General features: G+C 40.6%; 1 protein-coding gene across 13 annotated transcripts in view; it reads left to right on the top strand.

Annotated features, from left to right (window-relative positions):
* Window positions 1–703: 703 nt before the first annotated feature.
* Window positions 704–18,374, top strand: part of FARP2 (FERM, ARH/RhoGEF and pleckstrin domain protein 2) — an 84,516-nt gene continuing 66,845 nt past the window's right edge. For all 13 annotated transcript variants that reach the window (XR_006414968.1, XR_006414970.1, XR_006414969.1 and 10 more), the window contains exons 1-2: window positions 704–836; window positions 5,428–5,660. Coding sequence is in view for 9 of the 13 variants with exons in the window: in XM_044432662.1 (XP_044288597.1) it covers window positions 5,457–5,660 (204 nt within the window). In the remaining 4 variants the exon portion in view is untranslated. The remainder of the gene's footprint in view (window positions 837–5,427; window positions 5,661–18,374) is intronic.

Genomic DNA, 18,374 nt, shown 5'->3' with positions numbered 1-18,374 from the left:
TCATCTTGCACTTGTAACCTTCCTACATTTTTCCATCATGGCCTTTGTGTGTTTAATTATCGCAGACTATCCGTTAAATAAAGGCAATCACTGCACAAGCTGTCCTATTGTTAGCAGTAAAACCTCTCCGTCTGGGAAAGACGCTGCGTTTTCCTATCTGCCGTCTTTTCTCTTATTGCAGCAAATCGGTTAAGAGGGAAAGAGGTCAGAACTGTAGCCTAGCGCCTTCTTGTGTGTGTCCCCTCTGTCTGGAAGGCCCCTTTTAATTATCCCTTCTGCTAATTAAGGCGCTTAAAATGCCGTGTGCTTTGTGGGCACTGTTCCTCTGAAGAGATCTCTTGTCCGCCTTCTGCTCATCCATCCCGCATTAACATCATTCACAAGCGACGCTTATGCCACCCGCAACTAAAAACGATCCTGATACTACTTTGGAAAACGCCCTAACGTCGCTATTATTCTTCTCCAGTGGCCGCTAAACTCAGATTGCCGCGCTTGAACTGCAGAAATCAGGACTCCAGCGCCACGCCCTTCTGGAGCAGCTCGCAGTCCAGGCTTTAGGGCCCGCGCCGCCCCCGCTCCTGGGGTGTGGCGCGCCGAGTATGAAACCCCGCCCACCGCCGAATTTGCGGATTTCGGGCTCGTGGTTAAGCGTCTAAAGCCCCGCCCCAGGAAGCCCGCGGCAGCCAATGAGAGAAACGTGTGTGGCAAGGGTGTGAGGGTGATGGCGTTCGCCGCGCGAGGCGGGCGAAGGGAGGAAAGCCGAGAAGTCGCGAGCGGGCAAAAGAGTGGGCGCGCGGCAAGGGTGTTGTCGTCGACGAGCGAAGTGGCGCTCTGAGGTGAGGGCGCGACTGAGAGCGGGGGAAAGAGCGGACTACGGGCGGCGGGGCGGGGGCGATCCGGTGTGCCCTCGACGGCGACCTGCAGAGGTCGGGAGCTAGCGCCTTCTCTTTCTCTGGGGGCCGAGCTGGGGGCCTGTACGAATAGTCCCTTCGCTTCTCGCCATCCTTGTCCCGGTGGGCTCCGTAGGATTTGCAGCTTTGGACGCGGTGGAGTAGGTCGGTCGCGGGTGGATTTAGTGAAAATCTGGACCTTTGCTCGGGATGAAGCAAAACAAAAAACGACAGTTTGTTTCGTCCCCTTTGCTCCCTCGGGCGGGGCGGGGCAGGGCGGGGCGAAGCGAACTGAACTGGGTCCTTTCCTGATCAATGTCGAATGGGGTCTCTTGTGCCTGGTGGTCGCGTACTCGCAGTACTAAGATTGGGCGGTGTTTCAGAAACGTGCCGTGCGTTTCGGAGCTTTGTCGTCCCATTTTCGTAGGTGTTCTGCTGGAGGGATGTGTTTTTTTTTGTTTAACATCCAGGTGGTTTCTGAATTCGAGCGCTTTGAACCGTTTCGGTATCTCCCTAACTTGCTAGTAGATAAAGACATGTTGCTCTTTCCTGATGGTGGCTTTTAACAAACCTGGCGCATGCGGCTGTCGTTCTGATAGCTTTGGTGCAAGTACGTCGGCTTTTTCAAGTTTCAAATTGTATGCTTGATGTTTTTAGTTGTAATGAGGAGCCCACATAGTCAGCTTAACAGTTTTAGCATTTAGAGGTTTGTCTGTGCGAGTTTGATGATCATCTAAATGCTCCATAAGTTATAGGTAACCTACAAGGGCAATACTTTAGTGTGGGATCTTACACTGTGAAACCTGCTTGTATATGTATGTTCTCTGGGAAGTTGTGCTCAGTATGTTCAGTGACTTACATGATGATCTGTTTATGAACTTTTCATATAAGAAATTTGCAGTGTGTGAAATACGCTGGAATGATTGTTCAGGCTGTAGCTTTTCTTTGTATCTTGTTTTAGTACTGTAGAGCTAAATTGGAACTAAGGGGAAAGGAGTAACAAAAAAAGCTCAACGTTCACTTTCTCTTGTATTGCTCCTCACCCACTGAGTTTGTAGATCGATAGTATATTTGAATTACAGAGGAGTGAAATTAACTGACTGGCTGATTCTCTGTATCGCTTACAAGTGCCATGCGCACAGTATCTGTGCCTGGCACTTGAAACATCTTTTTTTTTTTTACCAAGTGAAGCACATTTCTTTGAGCTTATTCAGGTACCTTGTGGAATACTATTTTAATGTGGGCTCCAAAAAAAAAAAAAAATCTGAAACTGCACTTGTATGACTGCTTGTGAGTAAGTCTCATCAAACTGTATTCTAAGGTACATAAGTTTGAATGGCAAGACATAGTTTTCATCTTTTTTGCACTGATATATTTTTAATGTAGTAAAAATCAAGTGGCTATGTATAGTAGTCTCTCCTCATGCTTTTTATATGAATTTGCCCTGTCCTGTAGGCTCTGGGTGGATTCCAGTATTTCATACTCAAAATAATAGACTCTGCTGCAGCTCTAACAGCATTATATCCCATGACTAACCACCTGAACACGATTGGATATCCCTATGTAATCCCTATGTAATATATCCCTGGAGCTCAATCCAGAAAATATAGGAATGAAAGCTGGTAGATAGGGTCTTAAATTGTGGAATCGATTAAACATTTTACTCTAGGTGGGATTGTACCCCACCTTGAAGGAGCATGCCTGCAACTTGGGGATACTTGTGGATCCAGGACCTTCATCTGGTGTGCCAGCTCAGCCATCTCTTTCATGATTGGGATTTTACCCCCATCATCCATATAAGATTGGTTACTTGAATATTTCTGGGTTCACATATTGTTAGTCTTGCCCTGTTAAAGTGCAGCAAGGCTTAATACCTACATATTTGAAGAAATGTCTCCTTCCATATGTTCTACATTGTGCTCCTTGTGTGTTTTTCTTAAGCTATTCTGTACCCTCTATTGATTTAGGATACATTTTCATTGACAGATACAGTCCTCTCGGATCTGCCTGTGATATCTGAGAACAGTTCATCTTGTGCTGTTGTTTCTTGATCCCTTCTTCCTCAGTCTTGTGAATGGGTGGCACAAAAAAGACATGCATCGGTTTTCATAGCATTTTGGTCTGTAGCAGTTGCATGCACTTCACTGAAGACTGCAGCAATGGAATATACAAGTATTTACTATTTAAATAAAACAGTTTATTTTAGCTGAAGGACTTTGATTCTGTCTTAGCTAATGATTTGGAATCTTGGTTACTGATTTCTGCATTTATCAGAAGACTCAGGACAGGTAGCAGTTAAATACACTTACTCAAATTACAGTTGTTTGGAATCAGCACTATAGCTCACTCTTGTGTATATGCAGTGCCCTTGTTCAAATTAATAGACTTTTGTGTTTTCTCCAGAAGAAAGACTTGTGCTTAATAGACCTCTGAAAGAATTAAGGCAGCATGACATTTACCAAGTGTGCTTTTCTTCAAGTCCTTGTAGACTAGATGTGGAAGGGACTGCTTAAGAAGCTGCTCAGATGACTAGAAATGATGAGGCAAACTTTAATATCTTACATAATTTCATTTAGTTTATTGCTTTCTTCAGCATTTACACTGCAATATTAATTATGGTCACAATTTTATTATGCTAGTGCCCCACAAGTGTTACGCCTAATGGATAACAAACAACTGGTTGTGACCTAGTTCTTGCATTGCAGGTGCTGCCAAGTTACTAGTTTTCATACCTATCTTACTTTACAGACAAAAATCTCTACTAAATAGGCAACAGCTGAAAGCTTACTAAATCAAAGGTAGGAAAACCTGGCCCCTCATATGTTGTTGGATTCCAGCTCCCATCATTACAGAGCAATGATATATGTGGCTGATGGGAGTTGGAGTCCAATGACATTTGGAGTTTGTGCATCTATTGGTATTAATTCCCATTTGGAGCAATATTTGTAAATTATGGTGGCATTGGTTAACCTAAATCCATGATTACGTAAAGAAGGATTTTACCTGTATTCCTAAACTGCCCTTTGCTTGTTATACTAATTGCTGTAAGCTGTCCTGAGATATTATATATAAAGGACGGCATAGAAAAGTTTTAAATAAATACTGTTTACCTGCAAAAGTGGCATATCAGGTTATCTGAAACAAAATGCAGTTTACTGAGAGAAGTGTGTTTTGGTTGAGAACTGCTTATACTCATTTATTCTAGTTGTTAGCCATTTTCATTTATAAAATAGATAGGGATCTGTTCGTAGCATTCTTATTCTTTCTCTTCTATATACTTGCTACTTCATTCTGCAAGACACCCATTTCTCTCATTCATGTTCCCCCACAAACCATCACATCCTTTCCGGTTTACACACAAATACATTTATCTATGCATGTATATGAACAGCACATGCATATATTCACACAGCTCTTTCCACAGCAGAGTAGGTAGCTGTTACAGTATTGTCTCTTCCATTCCTTTCCAGTGGTGGCTGCAAAGGAGCAGAGGGAAGGGCTTGGTGGGTGTCTGGGGTACTTAGTTGGGGAGTCTCTCCTGTGGGTCACCAAGGGCTGCATGCAGCCCCCAGATTGGCTGTAGTTTTGCTACTTACTTGCTGATGTTAGCATTTAATCTGATCATATATTCTTAATACTGCATTATATTCATACCCTGCCTTTCTTCCTCTTGTGCAGTTCTCCTTCTCTCTGTTTTACCATCACAGCAATTAAGCTAGACTGCAGCTCCATGACTGGCCCAAATTCACCCAGTGAGCTTCATGGTTTAGTGGGAACAAGAACCCAAATCCCCACTCTAGTATTCTTAATTACTAAACCAACTGGCTTTCATGTATAAATTTGTACTTACTGTTCATCACTCTGATAAGACTTTGGTTTTACTGTAACATTTAGAGTACAACCCTAACCCCTAGCAGGAAGCATCAAAGCAGGCTGATTTTTGTTGGCTGAACAGCAGCTTAGACCTCTGCAGAGTGTATGATCTTTAGACCCATTATCTACATTACCCTGGGGTTGATGTAGCAAAAATGAAAAAAGTTCCCACCTCCTTCCTTGGCTAATGGAAGCCAGCAGGGTTTAGGACACACTGATACATTACTTTTCTCTGCCTGCTTTTCACTGTGGATTGTGATTCCCACCTTCAAGAAGGATAATTGTACTATGGTGCATGTTATGTTATTTCTAACGCCCTTGAATTGGGTATTGGGATTGAAATGGTGTTTAAACCTGAAGCATACATTTATACCCCAAATATGTATATCAAGCTTCCTTTCAATATCTTGGTGTTCAGTGGAGTCTTTAATGGTGTAAATGTATAACTAGTTGAAAGCTGGATAGGTGTTAGGACAAAACTCTCACTTGGTTTGGCTATTGAGTGAAAAGCGCTACAGAACTGCTTTATTCATGGGCACAAAAATATTTTGAGAGCTAGGGACTAGCATCACTTTTTTGTTCTCGTGGATAATGTGCTTATTTACAAAATAAATAAAAGTGTATTATGTTCTAAAAGCATTTAATTTTTATTTTCCTCTTTTAGGTCATTGGATTATTACTTGACAGTATAATATGGGGGAGATAGAAGGCACATACCGAGTGTTGCAGACTCCAGGTTCTCGTTTGGGAGTGCAGAAAAATTCTGGAGTTAGTACTCTGGAACCAGGACAGAACCTTTCCTCTGCCATAGCATCAGCACCTGCTAAAACTCATGAAAGATCTCTACAGATCAAGATAAAGCTTTTGGACAACACTGTGGAGGTACTTGATATTGAGGTAAGTTTTCACTAAAACCTTGGATATAATGTTTCTTTTCATAGAAATCTAACTTTATGCAGAAGGGATTTGGGAGGGTGGAACAAATGCATACCATGCAGGAATCTTCAAATTGAATCAGTCAGATGGTTTATTTAATTATTGTATCTCTATAATCTTATACATGAGAGTGAAAATGATAGACTACCACCATGTTTAAACATGTGTACTTCACTATATATTCTGTATGTGGCCATGTAAACAGGAGTGCTGGAGACAGGGCTCACTGTATCCTAGGAGGATCCCATCCCTGTTAGGTGTCCCTGCTGTGGAGCTGATGTTGGTAGAATTCAAGATTGGGAAGAGATACTGTTTTCTGTTCATCTTTTCAGTCTGTCTAACAGTAAGGCAATCGTGAGAAGAGACAATATGGTGTGTCTCTCCCTTCTTTTACCCCTGTTGGAAATTACATCATTTCTCTTTGCAAAGACTGGAAGAGAGTGCATTGGTATGCGGCATAGGCTTAAGAGGGAGTATATTCCTTAGTGAAGGTCAGTTGAGCATCTGTTCTTGTCCAGGCACAACTGCCATGTACTCATTAATATAAAGTCTGTAGTCATAAATATAAAGATGGGTGGGCAGCACTGGAGGGTTTGGGGGATGCTTCTGCCCAGCATTACTGCTGGTGATACAGGGTTCCTGGGCCCACATGCTGCCCACTTCTTATAAAAGGGATAGAAATTCACATGTATTTGGGAATGTTCACATTCACATGCATCTGGAAATACTTTTGGGAATGTTCTGATTGAATGTGGTCTATCATTTCTCTTGGAGAAGCAAGGTGATAGTAGAGGTAATAATACTTCCCATTGAGGAGTTATTCTTAATGTCAAAGAGCAGATTCCTCCCTCCCCATGTTTATACACATTCTTTTTTAAGAAACAGAGGTTAACTCTTAACTTTAAATTTGTGTACCATGCCTTTTATGACAAAGGCCATCAATTGCTGCTTGGTGACATTCCCTTGCACATTTCACCTAAGTAGCATCTGCCTGATGTTACTGATAGAAGATCTAATCTAACTTCAATTTTAGTTTTGCAATCAAAAAGTGCAAATTTTATCTTGAATGTGTGACTCTTGAAACAATTATTTCTCACATCAGGTGCTTCCCAAATCTGTCATTTGATGTAGGTTGTTTGGTTGGCTTGTATACCAAAGAACACCTCCACTACTTTGATGAAGATTAGTTACCTGGATTTTCAGATGTGCTGTGGTGGAGAAAGAACATCCTGTTTGTGTTCTGTAACTGTATCTTGAGTGGATTTTTCTCTCCCCGCCCACCTCTTCTCTTCTTGGTTTAAGGGCTCTGAAATCACTAACTCTGATTAAAATAAACCCCAATTATATTCCTAAAATCACTTTTAACACCTAGGTACAATATGCTTCCTAAGTAGTATTTGGTAAGGCCAAGAGTAAAGGACGGGGTTCTTTAGAGGTGACCATTTTATACCTGCATTCCAAAATAGTGAGATGATGTCAAGTGTCCAAGTGCCTCATGCGAATAGTTGAAAAGGGTGTCTTCCCTGCACGTGAAAAGCATGGGAAAAATTCTAGAGTTGTTTAAAAGATATTGGGTATTATGACTGTTTTTATTGGTTACTTTTTTCATAATTGCCAAAGCACTGTACTTCAGGTTTATTAAATATACTGGCTTGGATCCAGTCTTGGCCCTCTGCAAATGGAGGAACTTTCTGTTTGTGGATAGAATCTAGGATCTAGCAGAGGATTTCAGTTAGAGAAAGTGGGTAAGGTGACAATTTTTTTTCCAGTTCCCTCTAACATTGCAGCCTCTAAAATAATCTCTGCTGCTATTCCAGAGGCTCCTGCAACCCTCCAGAATTGCTACTGCTTCTCCTTTCTCCAGAACCAGTGGAAGTCCACTGAGTACAAGCTTCGATGCAGCTTACTGTTCAGTATTTGAAGTATGGATAACATGTTGTAGTTTTTCTGGCTTGTCACAGGAAATTCTCAATAGGAGGTCCTTATCTCACAAGCAAAGGAATAAAAGCAAACTTTAAAAAAGCATTTTCCTATTTCCTATTTTGAAATAAAATGTATAGATTTTATTATTGTGTCTGCAGGGTATTTTATGCAACCCCTCTCCTGCCCCTGTGTCTTCCTAGCTGATGTCATCTTAGGTCAGTATTTAGCTGTCAAATTTACTTGAAATCTTATCTGGATATAATTGAGCATGACTCACCACATTCTGAGGCCTAAAATCAGCAGTGTTGTGTTGAACCTTAGAGGATTTTTTAAATTGAGTTATAAAGGAAGTTATTTGGAAGTTTTACACTAGCCTGTTATTTCCTGTGGCTTTACAGTCAAATTCAGCTGCTAGCTAGAAAGAGATGTAAAAGACATGAATGCACAAACAAAATTGTGCCATTTGGCTTAAGCAGAAACAAGGTTTTCTGTTTGAAGGACCAGTAGGAGGGAAAAGATAGGAAAATAATTTTACCTACAGATTTACTTGGAAATCTTGTAGGAGGTGGTTGTGTCGGAAAATTCCTTTTTGACAGTATGTGCATACTGCATGTTTTGGAACGGTTTTTGGCAAATGCCCAGTGTTTCAGCTGCTCCCAAAGAAGGAAGGAAGCTAATTTTAAGCTTTATATTCTGGCAGAGACTATCTTTCTAAAATTCTAGTTCTTCATTTGTCATTCTTTTATTCTTCCCTTAGTTTTATTATTTCTCAAAACTCTTCCTGCAGTCTGAAAGTATTAATGGCTTTAAAAATACAGGGTCTGGGAGGGCAGGCTCTTTCAAATCCTATTATACATTTTACTACAAAGTTTCAAATGTTTTAAAGCATAGCCTGTGTCCCTTGCCTGAGAAGGAAAAAATAGACAAAATCCCAGAAAGAATCATTGCCAGATGTTTGTCATGACTCTGAATACTCTAAATATGGCCAGTAAACTGTCTTGAGCTTATTTTTATCTGCCCACAGAAGAGAGTTAGTAATTCATGGCTGTGGATATTACAGGTTCTTGCTGAAAAAGCTATTTTGGCTTTCCATTCTCCTGTTATTTGGTCTGCTGTATTGTTAAACCTGTTATTTTGTTATTTACCTAACTTTCCTTTGAAACAATTTTTGAGGACAACCATTTTGCCTCTGATGAAGTTCTTGTTATAACAAGTAGGATTTCGGCATCAGGTGGTGCTCTGCTTAATGAATGTTGCTTTTCATTGACAGATGAACTTCCTTGTTCCAGATTATTTCCTTTTAATGGATTCTTCAGTTTAATAATACTTGTTGTGTCTGGGTGATTAAATCTATTCTCTAATGAAGAGACATATTGCTCAATCCCCAATATTTTATCTATTGTGGTGTTCTTCCCCTTTAGTCTATTTGCATAAAATAAATGAAGATGTCTTATGATGTATTACCAAGCACTGAATGGCACTGGCAATCTAGGCTTTTTTACAAGAATTCCTCTAGCACAACATGCAGGTGCTAAAAACTGAACGTGGGAACTTTTGCATACAAAGCATTTGCCTGGTCAAACCTACAACCCTTCCTTTCTGTGCTTGCTTTCTGTTTGACAGCCTTAGCCCCTGGCATTTTATCACTAGTATAATTTGACGTGCAGGAATTAGGGTCTTGCTTCCCTTCAGGAATGCTAGTGGGAACACTTCAGTAATACGGAGCATTGTGCAAATGCAACTCAGATATCTAAATTCATAAAATAAGCTGTTTCAGTCTGTTGTTTGTTATGGATTATAGGCCTGCCAGGATAATTCTGTTTTGTTGAAGTTTGTGAAGTGCTATATGTATTTGGCTGAGCACTAAAATAAAATCATAGCCACTGTGCTACAGAGTGTTGTAGGATTATTTTGTCCTTGTTTTCTGTTGTACTCATCCTGTTGTTTAGCCAATTAGTGGCCTTTACCATGATTTGTGAATGAATCATGAAACAAAATAACGGTATTGTAGCAATGGAAGATTTTTTTGTTGAGGACTAATTTGCATGGGGCTAATGTCTAGGAAGTACTTTTGAATAGGTTCAAACTGTAAAGTTGATATTTTTTTCTTTAATTAGTTGATAGTGAGAAGGAAAGAAATGAAAAAGTCTATGAATGATATTATAATGTTAAATTAATTGCTGTTGGAATTCTAGAGTGGAAATGTCATCTGTAGTATCAGGCCAACACAAGAAAGTAGTTATCATGAAAATTGTTTGACTATATTAATTTCTAGGAAAAGTTGAATATCCCAGTAGTTGTCATAGTTAAGGGAGAACATCATTGGTAATATTCCTGATGGTGTCTATATATGCATGCTAGTGAATAAGTGTGTGCATGTTTCTGGCAGATACTGCCTTCAGGTTTTGATGTTTTTCAGAAGAATGGTTTTCCCACATTGGTTTTCCCAAATGTGGTGAAGCACTTGCCATGATGAGTTGTACATTTGGTTTTTCTGAGAACTTGTAACACAGCCTGGAAAGCCAAAGGGACTGGTTTGTTTAGAACTGTCATGATTCCGCAGTCCAGTAGTGAACTGGACATGGACTCAGAAGGAGAAGAACCATTGGTCCCCACAAAGGAGGTTCTGAGCACAAGCACCAGCATGAAATTGGAAACCCACAAATCCATGTCTCCTGAGTCTGGAAAAAGACCTGTTGACCAGAAGCCAAACTCCAGCACTGCCCTAGTACACTCTTTTCCAAGAGCTTCATATTTCATGGAACCAATGTGTAAGCTCTTACAATTTACCCAACATGAACTCTTGGAGATGTGGAGGGGTCCTAGACTTTAAGCCAGGTATTTGCCCTTTAAGGCGCCCATTTTGTGGGAAAGGAGTTGAGTGTGGGAGAAGGGTCTCTGAACTTGAGCATAAAAAACTTCAATCTGGGCTTACACCTTGTCAGAGCAAGCTGCTCCCCAAGAGCTTTCTTGGGTGCAACAGCAGCCCAGCTATTTATCTTTGAGCCTCACAGACTCTTGCTTAAAGCAGAACATGACAAGAATATGCCTGCAGCTTTATCTGACCTTCCTATGGAAAGCTGATAGTGGTGTTAACTAGCTAATAATATGATATCAAAATACAGAGTTTACTTTGATCAGTGAACTCTTACTCTCCTGTATAGTCAAATAAGCTTATGTCGTCATACCTTCTGTCTAGTGTGTTAAAATTGTGGGGTTGAAGGCTGAGCACCTATTAGATATTTTATGCTCATTGAAGTCTTTGCATATGTGCTGTTGAATTTGTACTGATGAATCCCAAAACATATAATTTCTTCTCTTAATAGTGGACTCAGTATTTCTGTGCTAACAGAAACTGAACCAAAGCAGGATCACTGAGAAACAGCAGCAGGGATCAAAGTGTGCCTCTTCCTTGTGTGCTCTGTGCATCATACGTATAGGCTCTATGCCTGCATGGAATGTCATTCAGAAACCTGAGGAATTTTGGGGCAGGAAGCCTTCTTTACCATCCTTAAACACATGTCCTTAATGTGTTCTTGCCAGGTGCCTCAGTTTGTCTTATCTACTATTGTGGTAGTCTTGTGAGGAGCTTCTGTCTTTGTATCCTGTTTGCTGAATAGTTGTGTTTTTTTCTTTTTATTCTTCAATTTGTCTATTTGGACATTTGTTTCTTTTGTTTGTGATCTTAGGATCACACCATCACCTTTACAGTGTATAGCCTTAAAGGTCCCATTTTGTAAATGTGTGAGATATGCCATTAGTAATATTGTTCTTCCCTATGTTCCTCCAGATAGTTCAGCAGCCTTGGAAGATAACTTTCCATATTACAACAATGGCAATGGCTGAAAAATATGTATAAAGTGCAGGACAAAGTCTCAATCCCTTTTCTGTTGCCCATGGCTGAACTCTATTATGGATTCTTTTCTGTACAGATCAAAAAAAGCTGCTTTCCTCCTTTCAACAAGGAAGGCTATTGACTAGACCTGACAAGATAGATAATTTATTCATCAGCAATATTTGGATTATAAATGACCAACTATTGCGCCACAATGTTGAGGTACCGGGTTCTTTTTGGGAGCAGATGGGCTCCTTTTGTGATAATATCCCTGATGGCCAGTGTGTACTGGCTCAGATGCTCCAAGCAGCGGTCATCAAGTTGTCCAGACAACAGATAACCTCTTGTTATCAGGCTGACTGTGACACTTAAGTCCAGGTTGGTTGGCTGAAGAAGGCATGCTTGGTTGATATGCCGGCCTTTCTCAAGAAGCCCACTCATGAATATATTGGTATAGTCCTGGACTGCCATACAGGGTGGGCTTAGCTTGCTTGGGATAAGCTCAGGCTATGCTTGTCTTAGCCTAAAAGAGCATTACGCACAATAATGTGGTTGCAGCAACTATTAGGAATGATGACATCTACCATGTCTGTTACTGCCTTCTCTCAACTCCAAATGAGCCTCCTCCAGCATTGAGTTTGTCAATTCTTCAACATAACTTATGGAGCCTATTTTGCTTACTTTAAGCCATCAGCTGTAGTCCAAGTTTTGCTAAGTGTCTCATATACTTGCAGAAGGCTATGCCATTCCTGTAACTTTAACTGACCATAATATCTTAGGTGGGATGCCAGTTGCAAGATGCTGACAGTTCAAGGTATTTGGTTGAATGTAGAACCACACTATATTGCATCTGTTTTCTGAAACTTTTGGCCATGTGGATGGTGCTTGAGTATTCTGAAGAGAACTAGAGGTTCATCAAATTCAGATTGCAAAAAACACCATATTACAGTGGTTGCATACTTGAAAAACAAAGATGGGCTCATTCTGTAGGACCCAATTTCTTGACTTAGAAATTGAATCACTGGGTAATATGGAGAAAAATGGATTTTGTGGTGATAGATATACAGTGTATCACAGAAGTGAGTACACCCCTCACATTTTATAAATATTTTATTATATCTTTTCATGTGACAACCCTGAAGAAATGACACTTTGCTGCAATGTAAAGTGGTGAGTATACAGCTTGTATAACAGTGTAAATTTGTTTTCCCCTCAAAATAACTCAACACACAGCCATTAATGTCTAAACTGCTGGCAATGAAAGTGAGTACACCCCTAAGTGAAACTGTCCAAATTGGGCATTATTAGCCATTTTCCCTCCCCCGTGTCATGTGACTCATTAGTGTTTCAAGGTGTCAGGTGTGAATGGGGAGCAGGTGTGTTAAATTTGGTGTTATCGCTCCCATACTGGTCACTGGAAGTTCAACATGGCACCTCATGGCAAAGAACTCATGAATGCCAACATGTACTGTGACATACTAAAGCAGAGCATGATCCCCTCCTTTTGGAGACTGGGCCGCAGGGCAATATTCCAACATGATAACGACCCCAAACACCTCCAAGACAACCACTGCCTTGCTAAAGAAGTTGAGGGTAAAGGTGATGGACTGGCCAAGCATTCTCCAGACCTAAACCCTATCGAGCATCTGTGGGGCATCCTGAAATGGAAGGTGGAGGAGCACAAGGTCTCTAACATCCTCCAGCTCCGTGATGTCATCATGGAGGAGTGGAAGAGGACTCCAGTGGCAACCTGTGAAGCTCTGGTGAACTCCATGCCCAAGAGGATTAAGGCAGTGCTGGAAAATAATGGTGGCCACACAAAATATTGACACTTTGGGCCCAATTTGGACAGTTTCACTTAGGGGTGTACTCACTTTTGTTGCCAGCAGTTTAGACATCAGTGGTTGTCTGTTGAGTTATTTTGAGGAGACAACAAATTGACTCTGTTATACAAGCTGTATACTCACTACTTTACATTGTAGCAAAGAGTCATTTCTTCAGGGTTGTCACATGAAAAGATATAATAAAATATTTACAAAATGTGAGGGGTGTACTCACTTCTGTGATATACTGTATCAGGAAAGGACTACACATTACTGGATTTCCTCAGCAAAGTCTCCAAAACATTGCATGAATAACAGCTGGATCCATCTGTTCTGAGCTCTGTCTTCTGCTTCAGGGCACTCCTGCTATTAACCTCTTTGCTACTTAGACAAACAATCTGTAGGAGTTTTTGTAGCAGGGCAAGAGTGGGATGCAACTCTTTTCCTGGGACAAGAAAATATTTTCTATTTCTTTCCACCTTTCCAACTTCTTACAAAGGTGTTGGTGACTTGTGAGCATAATTTTACCAACTGTATCCTTATAACTCTATTGTGGCCATGGCAAATATGGTTTGCCCCTCTTTACAAGGGGAAGTTCCTAAGACTTCCAGTGATACTGAGTCTCCTTTCTCCATCCATATCATCTGATTTCTGTTTTTGTTTTTCAATAAGTGCTTGAAAGCCTCTTTGATCAAAGTTTATTTTACTGTGATCTTAGCCTCCTGTGTGGCTCATGAGGAGCTCTGTATTCTTGTATCTTCTTATTCAGCTGTTCCTCAAAGGTGTACACAGTCTGAATCCTCTGGTCACCTAATCTACAATGGAGTTTGGTGGTGGTATTGCTTTGACAACTAAACTGTTTGACCCTTTGGCTCCAACTGACCTGTGCCTTCTCTCTTGGAAAGTTGCCTTCCCAGTGGCCATGATGTTAGCAGGTGTGCCAGTAAACTTGTACCTTGAGGATCAATCTAGCTTAATTGTCTTTCCACAGATGTGTGAAAAATGTGGTTTTGATTCCTGACACATTTCTTTTGAAGCTAGTTGCTGGTTTCCATTTAACTAATATATTGACCTCCAAGCCTTATTTTTCCTTCCTTTTCAGTAGAGCATACCTTGCATATGTTAGATGTAGGATGTACTTTTGGCATTTTACAGATACGGCCTTGAGGTTTTTCATTGCTCTCTAAAACATGTTGCGTGCTGTGGGAAGTAGTCTAGAGGGCTGCCATTCTCTTCACAGTATTTTTCTGTGTGGATGGGTCATGTTATCTCCCTGGTTTATAAACATGTTGGCCTGGAGCTTGCCACTTAGGTGAAGGCTCATTCCACCAGAGTAGCAGCTTCAGTGGAGTTCAGTCGCGGAGTTGCTTTGCTCGGACTATGTGGAATGGCAGCATGGTCTAGTCTGTCCACTTCTATCAAGCATTATTTATCTGATAGTCAAAATTGAGCAGACGGCCCTTTGAGGCAAACTGTACTCTCTTCAGTGCTACCATAACGACACTGACTTATCTTCAGTAAGTCAGCTTGTTAATTACTCTGTGTGTGTGATACACAGAGACCTGAAAGAGCAGTTTACTTACAGGTAACTGTGATTATCTGGGTAGTTGCCTGTGCACTCACACAACCTTCCTAGCATTCCACTGCAGGGTTGAAGTCAAGATTGATGTTGGTACTGTATTTGGTTGCAGTATCAGTGCTAGTTACTATTTCAAGATTTCTCTTGGTCCCAAGGCCACAGTGGGCAGGCTCAGGGAACTGAGGAAATAGGTGAGACATGTGTATTAGGATAGAGGGGGAGTGTTCCCTTCAAATTATTGCTCAACTATCAGAGTTTTCTGAATATGGCTCCACCTGAACTCAGAGCTCACACATGTGAATGCATGGATGACCACTTGTAGAATTACAGTTGCAGGTAAGCACCCTGTTTCTATAGAAATCCTTATGTTGATGGAAGTACAAAAAAACAAAGGAAACATTAAAAAGGAATAACGTCCATTCCCTTTGCATTCATGGATTAGCCTTACTCTTGGGTTCTACAGTCTGTGGAGTGTCAGTTGACACAGAAAACAAGAGGGTAAGTAAATTGGTGTGCTGGAGCGCATAAGGCCATATGCTAGCCATAGATTAGCACTCCTGATAAAGAGTAAGAATAAACTGCTTACATGATTTATCCTTGTATGCATATTTATTTGCATAACTGATGAACTGGCATTGTATGTGGCCCTTTGGGCTGAAAAGGTTGCACATCCCTGCCTTATGATTGTTTATGAGATTGAATACAGGACTGTAAAAACTGACATACTTGATATTTTTGTCTCTTTCTTCCCAGTCTTGCCCCTTTCTGTTTCATTTTGCCCTAGCCAAGGTACATTCTCACAAAAATAAAGTAACCAACACATTGACTCAAAACTAGAAGTAAGGTCTAACAATTAGGCAGACTAAAGCAGTTTATTTTCATCAAGTGAAAACGCAATGCCTGTAGTTTGGATCTGAATTTATGGTTGTTTAACCATGCTGATGGAGGAGGCATCCTTATCCTTTTCTGACTGTAGAAGTATCTCTAGCACCCAAAAAATGGTAAACAGTTGGGAAGGTCCTGCTAAATGGGGAATACTGTTATGTAAGGCATTAAGGGGGAAGGGTGATTCCTGAAAATCAGGCAGAGGCACCTTTTGTAAGCAGACCTCTGCTCACAGAAGTGACTTCAGCTAATTTTCAGGGATCACAAATTACCTTATTAAGCAGTGCCATCCAACCATTTAGCGGGGTGGGGGATACTTCTGTGGAAAGGAAGTCTGCCTTTGCCATCCTTGTTACAACATATTTTGAGTAGCTAAATGTAAATGCATGCTATTAAGAAATAACCAGTTCTTCATTTAGATAGGAAAGCTTCCTTTAACTAAATAAATTATTTACCAGTCATAGAATTGCATAATTACTGGTGCATCTTACCGTGTCATGGGAACCTAATGAGGGTGGCTGGTTGCTGCAGTTAAGAGGCCATACAGAACCCATGGGCTATTTTAGGGTTCTAGCGTGGCTTGTTAACTGCAGTAACAAGCCACACTCTCTAGTCTTGCATAATATAGCAAGCTGCATCCATGATGGTAACTGTAGATCCCAACAACAATTTCCTATCACCAAAAGATCTTTTCTTCTGATAGCTACCAAAAGAAATTGCTTGAGGAAGGGGATGGGGTATAGATCTGCCTTTCCTGAATACCTACTGGTTTGGTGATATGTAGAAAAGGTTTGGTGTAGAAAATTCAGAGCGATACTTTTTAAAAACCTTTTTCAGTTGACAGCTCACTATTGCATTTATATACTGCTGTGTGCTTTGGGCCACTGTGCAAACAGGGTGTTACTTTAGATAGGGTTTTGGTCTAAATCAGTGAGTCTGTTCTTACGGGCATAGCAGTTAATGTAGTATGACTTTCAAGAAGCATGTACAATAATCAACACCAATAGCCTTGGCAGTATAAACATGAACTAACTAAATAAATCTAGTTCACTAAACATATGAAGTTCTTTTCCAAAATACACCTTCATGCATTCCAAGTATGGTTTGCATTCTTGAACAATGACCCAAATATCTCTACAGCTGCTAATGGTTATCGCTTTAATACTAGAAGTATGCAGCTTCATGCTCACAAATAAAAACTCAATGTGACCAGCAATGTGTTGTAAAGGAATAAAGAGAGGAAGTTTCAAGAAGTTGAAAAAATATGTAGTTTTTTTTCCAAGGATTAGCCTTACACATTTGCCCAGGTAGGGGACCAGTTTCAGGATTCATCTTGAAGAAGAGAGCTCTGCAGGAACTTTTAGAAATAGAAATCGTTGAAGAAGACCCATGGATATGTTTCATAGCCAAAATACACAAGGCTACTATTCGGAATAAAACTACATATTTCTTCCAATATGCTGAGGCTTCATCACTGAGCATCATGGGTGGCCTTCACTTTTGTTTCAACATTAGCTGTGCTGTACTATTCAGTTCAGGTTTTAAAGAGCTGAATGGTGTTCCTTGAGTCTCTTGTCTCTCTCATCTAGCTATCTATCTATCCTTTTTCTCCTTCCTCCTTCCTCTTCTGTTCTCCCCACTCACCTCAGTTAAGGGTCACATCTCAGTTGTTACTAAGAGTGGTCTCTGCAGAGCAAAAATTGACTGCTTTTTTTTCTTTTAAATTGTTATATTATTATTTATGTATGTTTTTATGTATTCTTTGTGAGCCGCCCCGAGGCTTTGTTGGCGATGGGGGCGGCATAGAAATGTTTTAAATAAATAAATACATAAATATCTATCCTGTCAAATTGTTTGCATGCTTTTCTAATACACTTTCAATTAAATAAATCAATGTCCTACTAGATAATTTGGCTACTTTTTGTTACTCTGTTTTTCATGCTTTCTGAGACACTAGTACCCCATTCACATGCAACAACAATTCCCTCTTTTTTAATACTATGTTGTGAATGAGTCAGCATGGTAGTCACAGAAAGTTGTGCACTTTTTTGGTTCTTCCTGCTAATTGGAATGGCTAAAACTGGAGTTCCAACTCGGGATTGTCAGGGGAAAGACAAGCCAAACCTCAGGATGTAGATACTACAACAAACAACCAAGGAATCTATCTCTTGGATTGTTTGGCCAGTTCTGCTGGCAAGAATAGCTGAGAAGGAATGCTTAAGGTTCAGTGGCTGTCATGAGCTAGGGTTCCTCCGTTCACACATTCGGCGTCACAAGCCTTTCTTGAAAAATGTTATTTATTGATGAAAGCATTTTCCAAATAGTCATTTACCCAGAATGAATCTCTGAGCATACACAGAGCAGTTCGTTGAACCCAATCTAGTATTCACTTCCAGAAATTCTTATGAGCATGTCTGGCTCTCATCCACTGGGAGGGGCCTCCTCAATGCACACTTCCCTTTAAAGGGTCACTCTCCTTTGCTGATGATGTGCCATGAGGTTAAGAGCCATGTCACCTTGTCTGTCTCCATGCAAACTCCCCTGCTCTAGGCCCCCTTCCACCAGCTGTATATCTTGTTATTCCTTGAAATTGCATGCCCACGTGGGGAGTCTGGCCTTGAGATAAGTCT

The sequence above is a fragment of the Varanus komodoensis genome, unplaced genomic scaffold (genome assembly GCF_004798865.1).
Source record: "Varanus komodoensis strain SLA01 unplaced genomic scaffold, ASM479886v1 scaffold25, whole genome shotgun sequence".
NCBI lineage: Eukaryota > Metazoa > Chordata > Lepidosauria > Squamata > Varanidae > Varanus > Varanus komodoensis.
This window is presented reverse-complemented; position numbering and strand designations above follow the sequence as displayed.